At 62.8% G+C, this 18,324-nt stretch overlaps 1 protein-coding gene across 10 annotated transcripts in view; it reads right to left on the bottom strand.

Moving 5' to 3' along the window:
- CHLSN (cholesin) overlaps positions 1–18,324 on the bottom strand; it is a 149,357-nt gene that overhangs the window by 12,060 nt on the left and 118,973 nt on the right. For 8 of the 10 annotated variants that reach the window (XM_070567345.1, XM_070567347.1, XM_070567346.1 and 5 more), the window contains one exon: positions 1,333–1,529. In XM_070567345.1, coding sequence (XP_070423446.1) covers positions 1,333–1,529 — 197 coding nt within the window. Of the gene's footprint in view, positions 1–1,332; positions 1,530–16,521; positions 18,209–18,324 lie in introns of all 10 variants that reach the window. The other 2 variants (XM_070567349.1, XM_070567348.1) reach the window with 2 other exon arrangements.

An 18,324-nucleotide genomic window follows, 5' to 3' on the forward strand; every position in this document is an offset into this window, starting at 1 on the left:
GCAAGTCAGACAATAACAAGTGCTGACAAAGACACAGAGAATGAGAACCGTCTGCCGGGGGGAATGGAAGAGGTCAGCCGCTGTGGGAGTCTGTCCCTCTGACGTTTAAACTCACAGCCACCACAGAGCCCAGAGTTCACTCCCAGGTATCTGCCCGCGAGAAAGGACAGCACGTCCACGCAGAAACCTCACACCCATGTCTGTGGCCGCATCACTCACCACAGCCAAGGGGTGGAAACAACACAGGTGCCCATCAGTGGACAAGTGGACAGACACGGTGTGGTGTACACACACAGTGGAATGTTACTTGACCATAAAAAGGAATGATATCCTGACACCTACCACGTATGTGAACCTGGACAACATCGCACTAAATAACAGAAGAAGGTCACGCAAGGCCACATAGTAAACGACTCCATTTATGTGGCTGCCAGGAGCCGGGGAGCGAGCGGAGGGGCCTTGGGGGTGAGATCTAAGGGTGCAGGGCCTCTTCTTGCGTGTTTTGGAAAATGTCTAAAGTTGACCGTGGTGATGGCTTCACAACCCTGTGAATACACTAAAAACCACCGAACGGTAACTTCAAATGGGCGAGACGTATGGCGTGTGAGTTCCATCTCAGTAGCGTCGCTCCCAGAAACGGTGAGGCAGCGTGTCCGTGGCGGACAGTCCTGGGGAGCTGACCACAATCTGCTTTGCTGACTCTGCTACTCCAGCACGGTGAGTGAGTCCAGGAGGCCCCGCTGGACACAGGACTCTGCTTCCCTAGAAGCTTCTAGAAACTCTGGCACAAAGTCGCTGGCTGCGTGTTTGCAAACTGGGCGGTCCCAAGGTGCACCTCGGGGGCCCAGTTCTGGGGCGAGGGTTACAGTCACCCGCCAACTCCGAGGGTTGCAGCCGTGCTGTCCCGGCCGCTCGATGCCCAGGCAGAGCCAGGCCCCGCATGCCAGCGACGGTGACGGCTCCAGGACAGCCGCGTCCCTCTGCCCTTCACAGCGGACTCTGAGGAGCCGCCCGGGAGCTCCCTCCACCCCTCCCCGCCCTCCCTGGAAACGGCCGTGCTGGTCAGTGTCCGTAGCCCCCATCGGCAGCGTTCCCGATGTCTGTGGTGAAAACTCCACCACGGCGGGTCTCGAGCCACCTGGAGGGCATAGGTGACGCTGGGAAGCGATGGGTTGCTGCATGGCCGGTGGTCCCAGGAAAGCTGGATCTGATCCAGGTCACCTGAATCCACAGCCTGCGGCCCGCCCAGGACACCAGAGACCCTAGGGGGATGGTCCTGCCAGTCCCCCGCTGCAGCTCAGCAGGTCCCGAGTGAGGGGCGCGGCCTCTTACCTGCAGAGGTAGTCCAGGGCCAGCTCGGCGCCCGAGCGCCTGGCCGGCGGCTTCTGGGCCGCAGCAGTGCCTGCCTCCCGCAGCCGCTTCCTCTCCTCTTTCTTCCGCTCCTTCTTCAGCTTCCTCTCGAGCACCCTCTTCTCCTCTGGGGACAGCTCGGGGTCTGTCTCCTGCAGGGCCCTGCATGCCGCTGCTCCCTGAAAATCAAGGCAACCCACCTGTCAGGGTTTCAGGACATGGGTGCGCTGCCTCGGGAGCTCCGACACCCACAGTGGGTGGGCTCCGGCCCAGAGCCCCCTTGCCTCCAGGACCCGGGGACAGTGTTCGCCCTGGTAAATGAGGAAGGGGCTACACAGACGCCAGAGCTCCAGGGGACCCAGTGCCTGGCAAGACAGCCTGTGCGGAAGGGCCAGGTTAACTGCCACCTGAGCACGGGTCAAAGTTGATCGACCACAGACCCGTTTCCCAACTCTGCGCCTGCGCTCCAGTGTGGCAGACCCCAGCTCCAGACCCTGGGGGAGCCCCGTGGGTGCTCTGCTGTCCCCCCGCCCCGTGCAGGTGTGGAAGGTCTGGGCCGGGAGCAGACTGGCCGGTGGGGTCCAGTCTTCTTTCAACAAGCATTTGCTGAGCCCCTTCTGCATACGCGAGCCCCGTGCCGGCCGGCACTCCTGAGGACAGCAGGACAAGCCTTTCCCAGGGCTGGCGGGGGGGCAGTGCAGGACACGCTGGTGGCTGCTCCCTAGGGGGCAGTGGCCCCCTGATGCAATCTTCCCCGCCCCCTCCCACCAAGGAAGCACAGCGCCCTCCGCCTCCCCAACTAACTGTCCAACCGGGGGGAGGGTGCGGGGCGGCTTGAGCAGCCGTGCACACGCTCATCTCCCTGGGACACCAGGACACCAGCACGTTCACTGAGGCAGGCACCAGGGAGCCAGCTTCCAGGAAGGAGTGCACTGCCCAGCCGCCCACGACAGTGCCCCTGGCCCCCGCAAGCCAAGCGGGGTTCCATGTGTCCCCATCCTTCCTCTGCCCCGCCCCCCCACCCCCAGCAGGTCCCCTCATGAAATGCCAATCCCTTGACAACCTTTGTGTTCCTACTCAACACCCGGCTCCTTCCGGAACCTTCTAAAACAAAAGAGCAGCTCTCCCCAGCTCCTCCCTCTTCCTGCTTTAAAGCCAGCTGGGATGCACCAGCAGCAGGGCCTGGGATCGCACTGGGGACTGCTGGCAGCCTGGCTCGAGACACACACAGGGACTCCAGCTCCTAATGGGGGGCTTGGACCACGGGCACAGGAGGGGCCTCTGGACCCCTCCTCTCCTGGGGAAAGGTGGCAACCTGCCAGCACGTGTCCTGAATGCAGACCCAGCTCGAGGGCGGCAGCATGGCCCAGGAGAGCCCGCACGGCCGACAGGCCAGAGGATGGGGCAGCAGGGGCTCCGAGCCCACCTGGCCGCCTGAGGGCCGCTGGTGTTGTGAGTGGGGCGTGTGAGGCCCAGGGGAGAGGAGTCTGACGTGCACGCTCTGGACACCTGCAGCCCAGACCCTTCCCGCACCCACTCCCTAGACCCATGGTGGGCTGGCTGGGCGGGCCCCATGGAGAATCTGGCACCGAGAGAAGCAGGCAGACAACCCTCCTGGCACAGGCCAGCCTCTGCCCCTCTGCAGCCACGCAGGCTGCATCACATTGGCTGCTTGGGCCAAAGTCCTGGGGACGGTCAGGCTGCCGCCGTGGTGGACCTGGGATCTGTCAACACTGCCCTCCAAGGCGGGCCAGCAGGCTGGGGAGGTCAGGGAAGGGACAGGGAGGGGTGGGAAGCACCAGCCCCCACAATGGGGCACCTCCTTGTCTCCAGCTGTCATTGGGACACGGCAGCACCCTCAAACCCAGGGCCGAGGGGCCTGGTCACGCGAGGGGACCCCGTCCTGTGGAGGACTCCTGGGTGCCCTACGTGCTCAGTGACAGCCGGTGAGGTGGACACGGCCCCCCACCGGGCACAGTCCCCACGGAGGGCACAGGAAGGAGGCCGGAGGGAGAGGGCACGGCCAGGGCCACAGGGCTGGCAGCAGGGACTTGAACTCGGTGTTGCCTGGCGTGGATGGGGACAGGAGACCTGCTGAGGCTCCCACTGTTTCTCCCAGGGCTTTCGGGATGTCCAACATTAAAAGCCTGGACCAGGTGACCCCTCACTGCCAACCTCAGCTGCTTTGGGGCGATGCCCCGTGGGGGGTCAGGCTGGAGGGGGGCCGTCTCAGCGGTGCTGGGGCCAGAGAGGGACCCGGGGAGGCGGGGGGGCGGGAGACAGCAGACAGGGACAGGACGTCCCAGGGACCACGCAGCACATCGGGGTGGGGACACGGCTCTCTCAGACCCTCCTGTGTCCTCTGCCTGTGTAGTCGGGGGCCAGTGGGAACAGCCCGGGAAGCAGAGCTCTTCCTACGATGCTGCGGCTGCCGGGCGCCGTCCAGGAGACTGCCGTCCCTGAGGTGCCAGCTCTCACACAGCTGCCCTTCTGACTGAGAAGGAACTTTCTCCGGTTGCCACCGACCTGATGACCCTCCAAAGGATGAGGTTTTAATCAGCAAACAGTTTTAACACATTTGTCACTGCTGCATATACCCACCAAAGTTATTTCACCTACAAGCTGCCCAGGGGCTCACGAACACCACCAAACACCCCAACAACCTCAAAAGGAAAGTGGGAGTCCGTAAGAGAGGTCGTTGGGGCCCCTTCTGGGGACAAGACTTTCGGGAGAAGATGGGGCCTCAAGAAAGCTGTATGAGGCGGGCAGGGCTGGACCACAGCTGCCCTGGAGAGCCTTGGCCCCAGGACTCAGCACGGCGCCCACCCTGTCCACCCCACCAGCCCACCCCACTCTTGAGGGAAACGTGGGCAGGCAGCACTGCTTTCCAAAACAGGATCAGTCATGAGAAAGAAGCCGCCACCACACACATCTGCTGCTGATGCGCTTATCAGAATGTGTGCGGTTTACGGCTCAGGCCTCTAACCGAAATTCTCAAAGCTTTAAAAAAAATGCAATGACCATATCGCAGTGCTGGGACCGCCTCCAGGATTTTAGATTGGACGAAACACAGAATCTCGTGTTAAGCGAAGTAAAAATCAAAACCTCAGCCACATCCTCACTTCTGCAGATGGCCGTCTCCAGGATGGCGTTTCCAAGGGCACAGAAGCATTTCAGGGGGCGTGAAAAACTTCAGGCAGGCCCCACCGAACCAACAGAGCCCAGCCGCCCTCGAGGACCGGGGCTCCGTGTGGCTGAGAGACTTTGAATCTCGTCCTCATGTTTCCACACGATGTTTCCACGAACTAGATTAAGCAACCTGCACTTACGTGATTAGATGCATTTAAGAACCAAATCCTCACCAGCCTCTAGGGCAACAGCTCCAACCACATTCGGTAAATGCCTTGAAAGTAAACCACAAACCCACAGCTGGCCGGCGGGAGAGAGGGCTGCACCCGCCCAAGGAGACACGGAGAGACCGCTCCCAGGAAGGCTGCTGAAGACGACGGGACCACGTGCAACAAACCGTCACTCCCCTTTACCCGGCTAGCTCCCGACAGGAGACACCGAGGAGAAATCACATGCGCGCAACTGGGAAAGGTTTCTGGAACTCAGTTCAGGCAGAACCTCAGGCAGGATCCGCAGGAGCTGATTTCAACGAGAACAGGGCCGGTGTTCTTCAGACCCGGGAAAGGGGCCCCGGTTCTCCTGCAGACCCCGAGAGGGACAATATTCATGGATTACACACAGCCCACAGAACCCGCAGAAGTGAAAACCCAGAGAGATGGCACCAGGGACCAGAGGAGGGTCTTGCAGATCTCAGCCAAGGGAAAGCTGGGAGGAGCCCCCGTGGGGTTCCCTCCCTCTGGTGAACACAGGACCCCAGGAACTGAGGCTCTCGGTAACAGCTGGCACTGGGTCCACGAACGGCACATCGAGCTCCCTCTGGGCTGGGATTTCCTTTGGTGAGAACCGACTGTGAGTGCAGCCACGCAGAGAAAAACAGAAACCTGGAAGGGCAGTCATGGCTGATATCAGCCACGGCGGGACCTTTCGCACACACCCTTTAGGCCCGTTTTCATGAGGGGAGCTGCCGAAACCTCCAGGCAGGCGGTCGGGCCACAGCTGTGAGTGCAGGTCTGCAGGGGTGAGCGGGGAAGCCTTGTCCCTTGCAGCCCGGGCACAGCGAGGCCGACCCTATAGTGCCCAGCATACCCCCAGCTCACCCGGCCTAGTGCCCTCCTGGTCCTGGGGCCACTGCCCCAGATCAACTTCCCGCACGTAATCTCTGGTCCCCGCTCTGCCTCTTGGGGATCCCGTGAGAACCTCCAGTGGGCAAGAGCAGCTGCCTGCGCCTTTTGGTCCCCCAGCCTGAGGACGAGGCCACACGCCGGCTTCAGGGCAGGCCAGGTGCCGCTCTCTCCCTCGCCGGCTCAGACCCCACCTTCCACCCCAGCTGGCCCCTCCCTGTCCCCCCGACCCCTCACGCCTGCCCAAGTGCAGCAGCCTGGCTGTGCAGTGGGGTCCCCAGGGGCCAGGGAGCAAGAGGCCTTTGGTGTGGGGGCGCCGTGGGGCCCTGAGGAAGGCTCCAAGCCAGTGTGGCTGCCCCTCCTTCCACCCCCAGAAACAGGGTCATCAGAGCCCTGCCCAAGGCCACCCTGGTCTCACACCAGGCAGGAAAGTGGCCCTGGGGCCTCCCCTGTCCCACTGAAGCACAGAAGAGAAACAGGCCACCACGGGAAGCTGCCGCACAAGTGTCCTGTCCCCGCAGGTGTGTGCAGGTGACACCACCTCTGGGGTGCTCCCTGCCAAGATTCAGGGACTAATACCAGAATCTCGGCTCCAGGGGCAGGGGCTTTGGGCCATCAGAAGACACTGAGGCTGGTGTCCTGCTGACACTCCGTGACACCCCCCACAGCAAGCCCGACCTCAGGGCACCCTTGTTCCCACCCAGCTCGGGGATTCAGGTCATAGCCAGTCCTCTCTGCCAGCCAGCCGTCCTCCTCCCTCCTGTCTCAGGAGCAGAGCCTTTGCCTAAGAAAAGCAGACAGACCCGGGAGGGTGGGGAGGACCTGTGTAGACCCGGGGGGGAGGGGACAGAGTATAGACCCGGGAGGGCCGGGAGGACCCGTGTAGAGCTGGGGGACTGAGTATAGATGTGGGAGGGTGGGGAGGACCCGTGTAGAGCTGGGGGGACTGAGTATAGACCCGGGAGGCAGGGAGGATCCGTGTAGACCTGGGAGCATCGAGTGCAGACCCAAGAAGGCAGGGAGGACTCGTGCAGACAGAGGCCTCAACCACCCTGTCTGCCAGGACGCCCTCCAGCCCAGTGCTCTTCTTCTGGGGACCTCCAGCTTGCTGTCCTCTCACTTGGGGGCCTGATGCGCCCCCGACCCCTGCCCGGGGCAGGAGCACGCCCTCGGCACACGAGGCACCAGGTGCTTGGTCAGCATCCACACCGCCAGCAGCAGCAGGAAGAGCGTGGTGCGTCCGACAGCGGCGGGAGGACTCTGGCCGGCTGTGCACGGCCCGCGTGGCTGCACCGCGCCTCTCGCTCTGGAATGACTGTGATCCCGGCCGACCGTCTAACCGTTTCCTGCCCACGTTACTGAAGGAGACCAGGGCTTGCTCAGGGCCAGGGCTGAAGTCACCTGCAGCACCAGGTGCACCCCGGTGCCCCTCTCTGCACTCTTATTTGGGGGTGACCTGGTGCCCTGCCTCTTTCTGTAGGGAGGGATGTCGCTGCAGCAGGGGGAACCGATCACAGGTGTGTGGAAACCGGTACCCCCGAGGAGGCGGGCAGATGCAGCTGTGGCCCTCAGCCTCGCCTGATGTCGGGGTTGGGACCAGGGGCCACTGTGGTGGGTGGAGCCGAGAAGGCCGCCCCACGGCAAAGTGCAGCCTGAGACATGAGGCTGACACCCTGCCACGTTTACCACTCTGCTGACAGCGCCAAAGACCTGCCTCCAATGGGGCCAGGGTGACCCTCTGCCCCAGACTCCTGGCCGCCCCCACGTGCTCTCAGGGCCACCAGGAAACCTCGGGGCGCTGTCTGCTTTGCTGTCACCTGTTCACCATCTCTCCCAAGCCGCCTTCCACGCAGTCAGCTGCAGGCGTCGTGCACACGGCACTGGCTGAGATGGGTTTGGGGGCGTCCTGAGACACAGCGCCAGGGCCTCACTCTGAGGGGAGGCCGCCCCCCGACCTGTCAGGCCTGCAGCAGAGGGCTGGGGCACGCTCGTGGATGAGGACACGTTTTTGCACCTTTTGCATCGGCTCCTTCTGGTGAAACCACGAGCAGGGGCCAGCAGGAAAAAGGTGGGAGGAGGTTACAGGGACAGAGCCACAGGTTTCTCAGTGTGTCATTTCCTGTCTCTGGGGTCCCCTCTGCACCCCAACCACAGTGTCAGGCCTTCGGGGTGGGGCTCTCTAGGGGTCCCGCGTGGATGGGGGCTGGGCCGTCCTGGGGATCCTCCGTCACCATCAGCAGGCGGGCTGGGCTTCTCAGGAGCTGCTGCAGCCATGGGCAGCTCCAGTCGGGGGGCCGGCGGGGGGCGATGGGCAGCGGCTGAGGGTCAGCAGCAAGGGTGTTAAAGGAGACCAGCCATTCCAGCCCAAACTGACCACAGGAGCTGGACTGTGAAGCAGCCACTCCAAGAGCGATGGATGGTGCTGAGCTGAGCGCCACGGGCAGGGCCGGCCTCGCGCCCCTGGGAGCAGCATCCATGGGGCAGCCATGCGACCCATCTGGACGAAATCCCACCAGACCCCTCCCACAGAGCCTCGCCAGGGTCTGGCTTTGAGCTGGAAGGTCCAGTTTGGGCTTTCTGCCAGATGAGAGACATCACCCACTTCCTCAGGGGGAGGGGCCGCTGATAGTGGTCTGACAGACACAGCAGTGCAGGCCGGGGCGACACAGGTTGTGACGGGGATGCTGGCCACACAGCAGCGTGCGCCTTTTTGCCATCTGCTCACACCTTTTACTGAGCGTGGCAGGTGCCCTGTTGAAAGGTCTGACTGCCCTAAACCACAGGACCTGAGAAGCCTGCGAGCACTTGGGCCCCAGGCTGCCCCAGACCCAGGCGGCCAGCCAGCGCCTCTGGCCCAAGCTCCTGGACTCCGCGAGGGTCAACAGTGGCTTTCTGTGTCCCAGAGAAAGGGTCCATTGTCTCTCCCAGTGCTCCCAGGAGCAAAGATAAAGCACTCTCCTTTCCAGGCAGAGCTGGGGGGAGGACGCCGCCAGCCCCGGCCCGCAGGGCCCTGTCTGTGTGGGCAGAGCTGTGGGTGAGGACACAGGGAAGGGGCTGCTGTCCCAGCCTCGGCCAGCGGGCAGTGAGAACCCAGGAGGGGCCGAGTGCTGAAGCCGGACGACTTGGCGAGGCATTCCTGGAGGGACAGGGTGGCAGTGGACGCCCCGCCTGGACTCGGCAGACAGCCAAGCCAGCCCCACCCCCGGCTGCAGAGCTGGGACAAACCCCTGAATCCTCTGCATCTCCCCGCTCGGAAAACAAGAGTTACCACACTCAGTGCTTACAAGGTTTTCCAAGCAAGGGACACTTCTCCCTGGCTAGACCTTGTATGGAAACCCACCACTCGATCAATGTGGAGCTGCTGCAGGAGGGGGTCAGGGGGTGAGGGGTTTCCCTGCCCACCCAGCAGGGCCTCGAGGCAGCTCTGGGGACTAGCACTGGGGTTCACTGTGTTTCCACCTGTCCAGATACTGAGGAAGACCTCCTGACATTGGGGGGCATGTTCTGCTTTTCAAAATGTGGTGTAAAGAAAAAACAACTTCAGCAGGAGACAGGAGACCTAGAACTCAGCCCTAATTTAAATAAAGACCCAACCTCTGCACCACAGGCTGGCCCCTGTGGTCCCCCAGCCCGGACTCTCTGACACTCCAGGCTGAACCACCCACACGCATGTGCACGCACAGGGGCACACAGCCCCTTGCTGTGGTCCGCTCTCGCGGTCCACTCTACGGTGCGGCACCTGCTCTCCCAGGCAGCGGGGACGTGGCAGAAGCGTAAGCATGAGCTGAGGCCCAGCGCACGGCTGCCCCAGGGAAACATGACGTTGTCCCCAGGCCGTGGGAGCAAAGTACAAGTCAGTAAACGAACGTTGCACGCTCTCTCTCACGTGGAGTCTCTGGAGTCAGCGTACCTTACAATCGAGCCCATCTCCGCTCGGACTGGCCCCACTTCAGGAGCACAGCATGTGGCCAGGCTGGGGCTGTCACCACAGCTGTGTCCCCAGAGCTGGGCCCAGTGCAGCTGGTCATGAGAAGGGACAGCAGGGGTCCTCCTGAGCTCCAGGGGCGCTTGGGGTGCCCCCTGCGAGCCCCAGCTCCTGACGTCCTGGTCAGCACACAGGCTCCCTCTCCAGGCACCCAGTGCAGCCAAGCCCAGGGGCATTCGCTGACTCATGTAACAGCAGCGTCCACACAGAGCTTTCGGGTGTCACGGATGCTCTCTGTGGGCCCCCTACAGGTGTGAAGTGGGCCGCGTGGGGAATCGTCCTGGGGGTCCCCACAGCTGGGGAACAGCAGAGCTCAGGTGTCCTGTCCTACAGCTGGTCCACTGGGGCTTCAGGAGGAGGGAGCAGGGCAGAGACCCCACCTACCCAGGCTGGTCCTGACTCCTGAGTCACCAGGACCGGTCCTCAGAGGGAGGCAGGAGGCCGGCCCAAGTGCTGAGGAGGGGCTGGGCCTTCCAGATGGTCGGGCTTAGATTCTGCCCTGCAAACCTGTATGGCCACCTAAAACAAAGTTACCCCCATCAGACACACGGGCTCTGACAGTCTCATCTCCGACCACCATCATCAGCTCTGGCAAAGGACTGTGGAGCCAGGAGCTGCGCCCGATGTGCCTGGAGATGCCGACAGGCCAGCAGGTGGGGGTGGGAGCAAGGCACCGGCGACCCAGACAGCTTCCTCCCCACACTGCAGGCTCCGGCCACAGGCTCCCGGCAACAGGAGGGCGTGGGACAGTGAGCGGTTGCGGGGGAGGGACGTCAGGCTCAGAGGTGGCCCGACAGGATCCAACCATGTCTGGGGGACTCTTGCTGCCTACAAAATAGAAAACGTGCCTCATGCTGATAGGTTTACATCCTCAGATAGTTTTGTGGGGAAAATCCAGCCCACGTGCAGACCTCTGGGTCACCACAGCTGGTGCCAGTGAGGACAAGGCCAATCGGGGCCAGGGCAAGGCCACCAGCTGGTCAGACAGAGCAGAGAGCTCCCCACAGGACGGTGGCTTTAAAGAAATGAGGCTCAGAGTAGAAGACAGCAGACCCAGGGTGGGTAGAAGGTGCCTGTTGGGCTGGGCCAAGGGGCAGCCCCAGAAGGCCAGGGGCTGCCTGCACCTGTGCCCTCAGCCAGTGGAGCAGAGGAGTCCAGGCAAGGTGGGGCCCAGGGAGGTGGGCCAGGGTGCTCCAGTGCCCTGCACAGCACTGAGGCCCCTCCACTCCAGGACAGCCCCCTTCCCGTTGGGGGACTCCAGCCTGGCCAGGGGCCCTGGGGTCCAAGGGCGAAGCTGGGGGCGGGGCTGACTAAGGGCCTGGGCTCTACTCACTAGCTTGGTGAATTCAGGCCCAGAACCGTGTCCGTGCCTCTCCCAGGACACCACAAGGTCACACGCTCGGCCCCGTCTGTGAGGACAGGGACCCTAAACCTCTCCCAGGACGCCATGAGGTCACACGCGCTTGGCACAGAGGTGGCGCCAGGTGCATACTGGACGAGTCCAGCAGGTCTGTCATCCTTTGGCGGGTCGGAACATTACCCAGATGGTGTCCGTTACGGGCACTGACCCCTCTACCTGGTGACAGGTGGGAAGGTGAGGCCTGGGGAGGGGGTAGGAACTGTGTGAGGTCACCCAGCAGGTCAGCAACAGACCCCAGACAAGCACTTGGGTCTGAGTCCCTCCCTCTCTCCTTCCTGAACCCCCTGTTGCCCCATCACCACAGGGCCAGCGAGTCCCACCCCCCCATCCCACCACCACCAGGAGGCAGGTGGCCCAGGGCCCTGGGCCCAGTTTGTGTCCAGTGCTCCTAACACTCTGGAGGCGGCCCAGCTGGGTGAGCGGAGCCTGAGTGCAGCTGAGCCCGTGGCCACCTCCTTGTCTGCGGGATCGCGCCCCCAGGATCACGTCTGTACCGTCTTCGGTGCAGCGTCCAGCCCTGGCCACACCTCCTCCTGCCTCAGGAGTGAGAACGGAGCACGGCACAGAGAAGCACCTGCGTTCCCATCGTAGTTGCGGGGATGGGGCCCCTGGGGTCAGCTGTGGGGCCCGTGTGGCCTGCCCCCTGGCAAGGACCCGGCCCCAAGGTGAAAGGGAAGCGGCTATGTTGAAGCCACGCCCCCACTGGACAACAGGTGGCTCTCGATGGACACATGCTCTCCTGGCCCCCAGCTTCCTTGGCCTCCACCTCGTCTCATCCCCAGGGCTCATCCCTTCTGACCTCACCTGGAGCCTCCACTAGTCACATCTGCCCCACTGGACAGCCAGACAGAAGTGACGCCAGCACGGAGGCCGTGCGCTCAGCCCGTTCCCACTCTCTGGGGGGTCTCCCCTTCCCTGGACCCCATGCAGACATGGCAGGGAGCCGGCTGGAAGACGGAGGCAAGACTGCAGTGAACAGAGTGCATCCCAAGCCCGCACCATGCCACCCATGCCATATAGTCTGCACCATGCAGGATCAGAGATGCCGCTTTCCTCTCCAGTCCGACCCTGGGGCCAGATCCGAGCGCGTCCCTGTGGCCTGCTGTCCTCCTGCGGGAGGGGGGACCCGAAGGCAGCCCACATGCCCTGCTCTGCCGGGGACCCAGGGCCGCATGGAACGGGGGCAGAGGCTAGGCCCCTCTAGAAGCTCCGAGGGGAAGTCAAGCCCTTTGCTCGAGCCTGATGCTGGCGGAGGGGGGAAGGGTCAGGAAGAGCAGGACCCAACAGGCAGGTGGGTCGCACCCAAAGCACGGCTGGGAGGAAGGGCTGCCGGACAGGGAGAGGGCAGGACTCCATCCCTGGGGGATCAGACCTCGTATTCCCCAGAAGCCTTTTCATGGTGGCAGCAGAACCAAGCTTCACCAGAAGTGGTTTCAGGGAGCATCGAACGGGGCGTCAGAAGACAGTGTGCGGCCCGGGTTCCCTCTCTTCATCTACAAAGTGCCATCAGGTGGTGCTGCTGGGACAAAGGGCCTGGGGTGGAGCCAGGAGCACAGGGGTGCCGTCAGGCCACCCTCAGGCACAGGGCCCAGGAGAGCAGGACTCTTGGTGGCGGTGTTTCCTGATCCCCAGCGATCAGATGGTGCTGTTACTGGCTGATGGCTGTTGGATGGCGGGGGCGGGGGGGCGGGGGGCGCTTGGCCAGCTCCATTACAGCAGGGCCCAGGGGTGGGGGCTGGCCGCTGTGGGGCCTGGTGGGCCCATCAACTCCCATGGCCCCAGTTTTCAGCAGGGCAGGCCTCCACCCACCACCTTCCTACCCGTCACCAGGCAAAACCCATCAAGTGACAACCCTACAGAATTAGGATTTAGAAAAGTGTATTAAAAACCACTGCCAATAAGTATGAGCGTGAGACAGGTGGTGCAGTAAAGCGTGCCCTTGCACAGGGCGAGGGCTGGGGTTTAGGATAACAGTGACCATGAGCCGTGGGGGCAGAAGCATGAGGAGCCTGCACCCCCTTTACTGGGGAGGACACAGGCACTGCCACAGGAGGCCTGACCGGGGAGGACACGGGCACTGCCAGTGGAGGCCTGACCGGGGGAGGACACGGGCGCTGCCACTGGAGGCCTGACCGGGGGAGGACACAGGCACTGCCACTGGAGGCCTGACCGGGGAGGACACCAGGGCTGCCACTGGAGGCCTGACCAGGGGAGGACACGGGCACTGCCACCAGAGGCCTGACCAGGGGAGGACACGGGCACTGCCACCAGAGGCCTGACCAGGGGAGGACACGGGCGCTGCCACTGGAGGCCTGACCGGAGAGGACACGGGCGCTGCCACTGGAGGCCTGACCAGGGAGGACACGGGTGCTGCCACTGCAGGCCTGACCGGGGAGGACACCGGGGCTGCCACTGGAGGCCCAGGCAGCAGACGGCACAGCTGCTGGGCTCGGCCCTCCGTCTGCAGATGTGGACAGAGCCCACATCCCTCAGAGAGCTGTCCTGCCCCAGAGTTGAGCCATGAGGCCAGGGCAGAGCAAGGAGCCCTAACCACAGCCATCTGTCCGCAGCCCGTGCTGGTGGCTCTCCTGAAGTCACCACGGTGTCGGCTGACCCTTCCAGTCCCAGCCCTGAAGCCAACCGTTGCAGAGCCCAGAGCTCAGGGACAGAAGGGACTCTGGATTCCGGGCTCCAGAAAGCGAGCAGGACGTGCACCTGGAGGGAAGCTGGTCCCGCACCTGCAGCCCCCCAGATGGCGAGGACCCCCTTCCTTGCGGCTCCGACCCCAGGAGCCCCGACCCTGTGTGCTCCTGTCAGAGATTCCGTTCCCATGTGAAGACCAGACTGTAATCAGACTGACTGCCCCAATGATGAAAATTCAGAAGGGTAACTCAGGGTAGCAAACGACTTTTCTCAAAATAATGAAGAACAAGAGGGAGCGTTTCCCACAAATTCTTAAAGAAACTTTTTATTTTGAGATGACCAGTAGCACACTCAGCTGTGAGGGGTGAGAAGAGCCCTCGGGCCGGCTTCCCCAGCGGGAACGCCGCACAACAAGAGCCGAGGCCGCAGGGGGACCGAAGGGCCTTCCTAATCAACGATCAGAAACAGTCAACACTCAGCCGACACAAGACAGGCGGGTACAAACCGAGACGCCCTCTAAAGGTTATTTTCCCCAAACTCCCTCCTGCCGCCCCCAAATGGCCAACCTAACAGGGGAGGGATACCGAGTCACTTCCTTGCTGTGCATGAACAGAACAAAATAAGACGTCCCCCCTCCACGCTGTTTGCAGTATCCTGATTACAACTAAAATAACTTCAGGAAATCTGCACATCAACCGTTCAGGAAGCTGCCGCTGTGACAGACTAACCAGCTGCTACCGACACGGCCGAGTCACCAGGGCTGGGAGGCTTGGCCGGGCTCCGTGGGTCCCGGGGTGTCTGAGCGGTGGGCACGGTGCCCTCCAGGGTCCTGGGCTGGTGCTGGCGCTGACAGTGAGGCAGACACGGGCTCTGGCCTCGGGGAGCTCACGGCCGGATGTAAGTGAGCTCCTGGAGGACAGGGAAAGCGGCTGCCACGGTCCCGGGGGCTGTCCAGGGCGGGGGCCTCCTCAGAGTGCGGCTCCTCGAAGCAGACGCCTGTGTGACACGGTGGGGTCTGCGGACCCTTCTCAGAAGGAAGGTTTTAAATGCAAGAACCAGAACACACAAGACACATGGGGCCCAAGCTGAAACAGATCTCAGACGTAAGAGAGAACCACCTGTGTTGCACTGACGCATCCATGGCGGGTCCGGTAACCAGATAACGGGGAGGCGGACCAAGTGCAGGTGACACTGTGAGACGTCCCCCCATAAGGAGCCATGGGAGCGCACGTGCCCCGCACAGGTCCTGCCAGGGCCAGCGTGGCCTGCTGCCACCCTGCACAGTGGGAGGAGACGCTGAATTCCACCTAAAGGTAGTGGAAACAGTTGTTTGTCCTTATCCAAGCTCCAGCTCCCTGAATTTGAGACAGGGTTAGGAACAAAACCCCAGCCAGGGCCCAGCCCCCAGCCCTGAGCTCTAACACCACACAGGACGACTCGGAAAGGTCAGGCTCTCTGGGTGGGACCCCACAGGCTCCTCCGAGGAAGAGCGCTCCCTTCTCCCCTGCGTTTCCCCTGTCCCAATTCACCCGCACCCAGTCTCATTCCGCCCAGGCCTTGGAGGATACGAGGAAAACGGCTGGACCCTGTTCCCAGAAACACGCACACGCACACGTCACAGGCCTCGGCCTGCAGAATCCCCACGGAGCCGACCTCCTGGTCTAGAGAGGAGGAGACGAGGGTTTCCAGGGGTGAGGTCTTGTTCCCGGTCACAGCACGAGGAGGGGGCTGACAGTGGACCCGCCTCGCTCTCCTGGCTGGACAGAGTTCAGAACTGAAAGCCAGACTCAAGGCTCAGCTCCTGGGGGCAGGAGCCACCGGCCCTGATCAGAGTGCGCAGAACAAAGGCTCCACACGGGCACAGAGCCGCTGCCCACGGCTTCACAGCACAGCTTTGTGCTCAGCGGGCTGCGTGCAACACACACCCCACGAACCGGCAAACACAACTGCGGGCCACAGAACCCCTGTGGTAGCTGGGGCTGCACTTGAGAAAGAACACCAGAAGACGTAACGCTCATCCTGCCTCTCTGTTAGCCCAAGGATTCAGATGCAAGTCTGTTATGGAAAAGCCAGAAGGCACAAGATGTACAGAGCTGGGCACCAACACCAGCGGGGAGACGAACGGCCCTACAAAGCTGTTCACTTGTCCACAGGGCTCTGGCGAGCCGGGACCAACGCAGGACTGGGCTTTCCCAAAGCTGTGCTGTGACCACCTTCTCAGTCTGTATGGCGACAGCACGTCCCGAGCCAGCAGGGACAACCTCTCTGCCAGCTGGGGGACCTCGGCTCCTTGGCCCACCCCAGGCCTGCAAGACAGGGACGAGGAACATAACCCCCTCTGCCCTCTGCCAGGTGACACCACCGGTGTCACACAAGGGCCCTGTGGTCTCACCCCTCCCTCGGCCTGCCGTTAGTGGGAGCCTCCAGCCACGAGGAATGCTTCTGGACAGGAGGGGGACCTAGGCTGCCTGCCCCAGACAGCACACTCCCACAAAGATCAGATTAGGTTTCCAGAAACACAAAGTCCTGAGACACTGTGGGCTGCCATTTGCACTCAGCACAGACTCCGTCTCACAGGCCGTCTCCCCGCTCGGGCAGTCACGGCGTGTCCAGCCCCGTCCCTGGAGGGCCCCTCTCAGTGGAGGCAGACACACGGACAGATGACAGAGGAGCAAGGGCTCCTGGGAGGGAGGGGGCGGGAAGATCCCCGCTCTCCTCAGAGGCTGTGAGCTGGGAGGGGCCTGTGGGGAAGCCCCCACATTCCTGTCTGGAGGGGAGGAGCACAGCTGTGCCCATGGGGACTTGGGCCGACGGGCAGAGCCACACACGGCAATGTCGGCGAGAGCGCAGCACACGTCACTTTTCCTGCTTACCTTACAGGCCAGAGGGAGCCGGTCAACAAACAGCCCTGCTGCAGCTCAGTCCCGCCGGGAGGAGTTCCAACAGCCGCCCGTCCCAGCAGGTGCAGCGCAGTGGACCCTGACAGGCACGGGCAGGTCAGCGCTGTCACTAGGGGCACAGGGCCCGCCAACAGCACTGGTCCAAAGTGGAACCAGTCAGTTCCAGCACCCCCTCCACCAGAGCACGGTCTGGGACGGTCGTCAGGGCAGAGCGCGTGCCTGGTGCCTCAGGGGACAGGACTGAAGAGCGGGGACAGAGGGACAGCGCGAACAGGCTGAGCTGTGGCTGACGCGCTGCCTCTGAGGCTGGGGACACGGGAAGCAGGACAGGAGAGGCGTGTGGAAGCGGAGCAGACGCGGGCCTGTGGGAGGTGAGCAGCAGCACGGCGACCCCGGCAGTGGACGCGGGGGTCAGGAGACCGGGGAGGAGCACTGGCTTGGACACAACTCAAAGGACATGTTCAGACGAAAACGGTGGGTGCACGGCAGGTGGGGAGAGCACACCGGCTCACAGGCCTGGCCCACACCCATGAGCTACGCCAGGCCAACTGCTCACATGCTGCTGAAGGCTGGGGACACAGTCCTCGGGGCTGCTGAGGTCTCAGACAAGATCGCAGACCACAATGGTAAAGGGGGGCTGAGGACAGGACGACAGTGACGACACAACACATTTCATCAGGGGAACGTCCAGTCCACAAAAAAACGAGGCTGATGAAAGGGCCACGGGATCGACTCAGCATCCGGCTGTTCCCATTTCCGGAGGGGCTACCTGACGCCCCTGAAGAAGGAGGGTCAGCGTTTCTTCTCACCAGGCCTTTACGGGAGAGTGGCCTTCACCTGTGAGGTGTCAGCAGGAACCTGGCTCCTTCTGGGAAGGTCCTGGGAAGAGGCTGCTTGGCCCTCGCTCCCTGCCTCCCTGAGACCACCCACAGCCGGGAGGCAGCCCTGGGCCCTCTGCCTTCAAGGCCTCCCATGAGCTGGCACAGGACACGAAGCCCCAGGGTACTGCCAGAGCCAGTGGACCCCACAGCCCTCCGCAGCTCCGCAGGCAAGGTGGACACTGCTGCCCTCAAGGGAAATGGGTAAGTGCTCGGCAGAAGCAGGGCCCACGTGGGGGCTCCTGCCTCCCGGGTGGGTCTTCCTGGACCTGCAGATGACAAAGGACACCTCCCCGGGTCACCCCTACCGCCCACCCTCACCGCCTCCCAGAGTCTCAGCTATGCCTTCAGGTTGATTTCGCCCACATGCAGGGGAGGCGAACAGGCCCTGCTGGCCCCGCTCTGCAGGAGTTTGTACCCCCAAGCGGAGGACCACCAGCTGGGCCCTCATTAGATCAGCCACACAGCCGCTCCCCACCTCCTTTATTACTAGTGGTCCATGCAGAGCTGGGGCCGGGCGTGGACCGTCAGTTACCGCCTCCAGGCCCCAGCAATAACTGGAGGGAAGGCAAAGGTCACACACAGTCCTGCTCAGTCGCCAACAGAAGGCACCTGGCTCTGCGGCTCCGGGCCACGCCCACCTCCTTCCCACATGTCCAATTTCCAATCTGCCTCCAGGTCATCGGTGGTGGGACTGACTGGGACTCGGAGGGTGCCTGCCTGCCTGTTGTCTTTACCTAGGAGACGCCATTCTGGCAGGCTGCCGGCCAGCACGGGCAGAGCTGGAGGAAAGTGAAGGGCCGGAGTTATAACGAGCCTGGAAATAACCTTGAACACACTCCAAATGCACTTCTCAACTTCCTCAAACCCAGCTGACAGTCACCCCTCATCTGACAGC

The sequence above is a fragment of the Equus przewalskii genome, chromosome 12 (assembly GCF_037783145.1).
Source record: "Equus przewalskii isolate Varuska chromosome 12, EquPr2, whole genome shotgun sequence".
Classification (NCBI taxonomy): domain Eukaryota; kingdom Metazoa; phylum Chordata; class Mammalia; order Perissodactyla; family Equidae; genus Equus; species Equus przewalskii.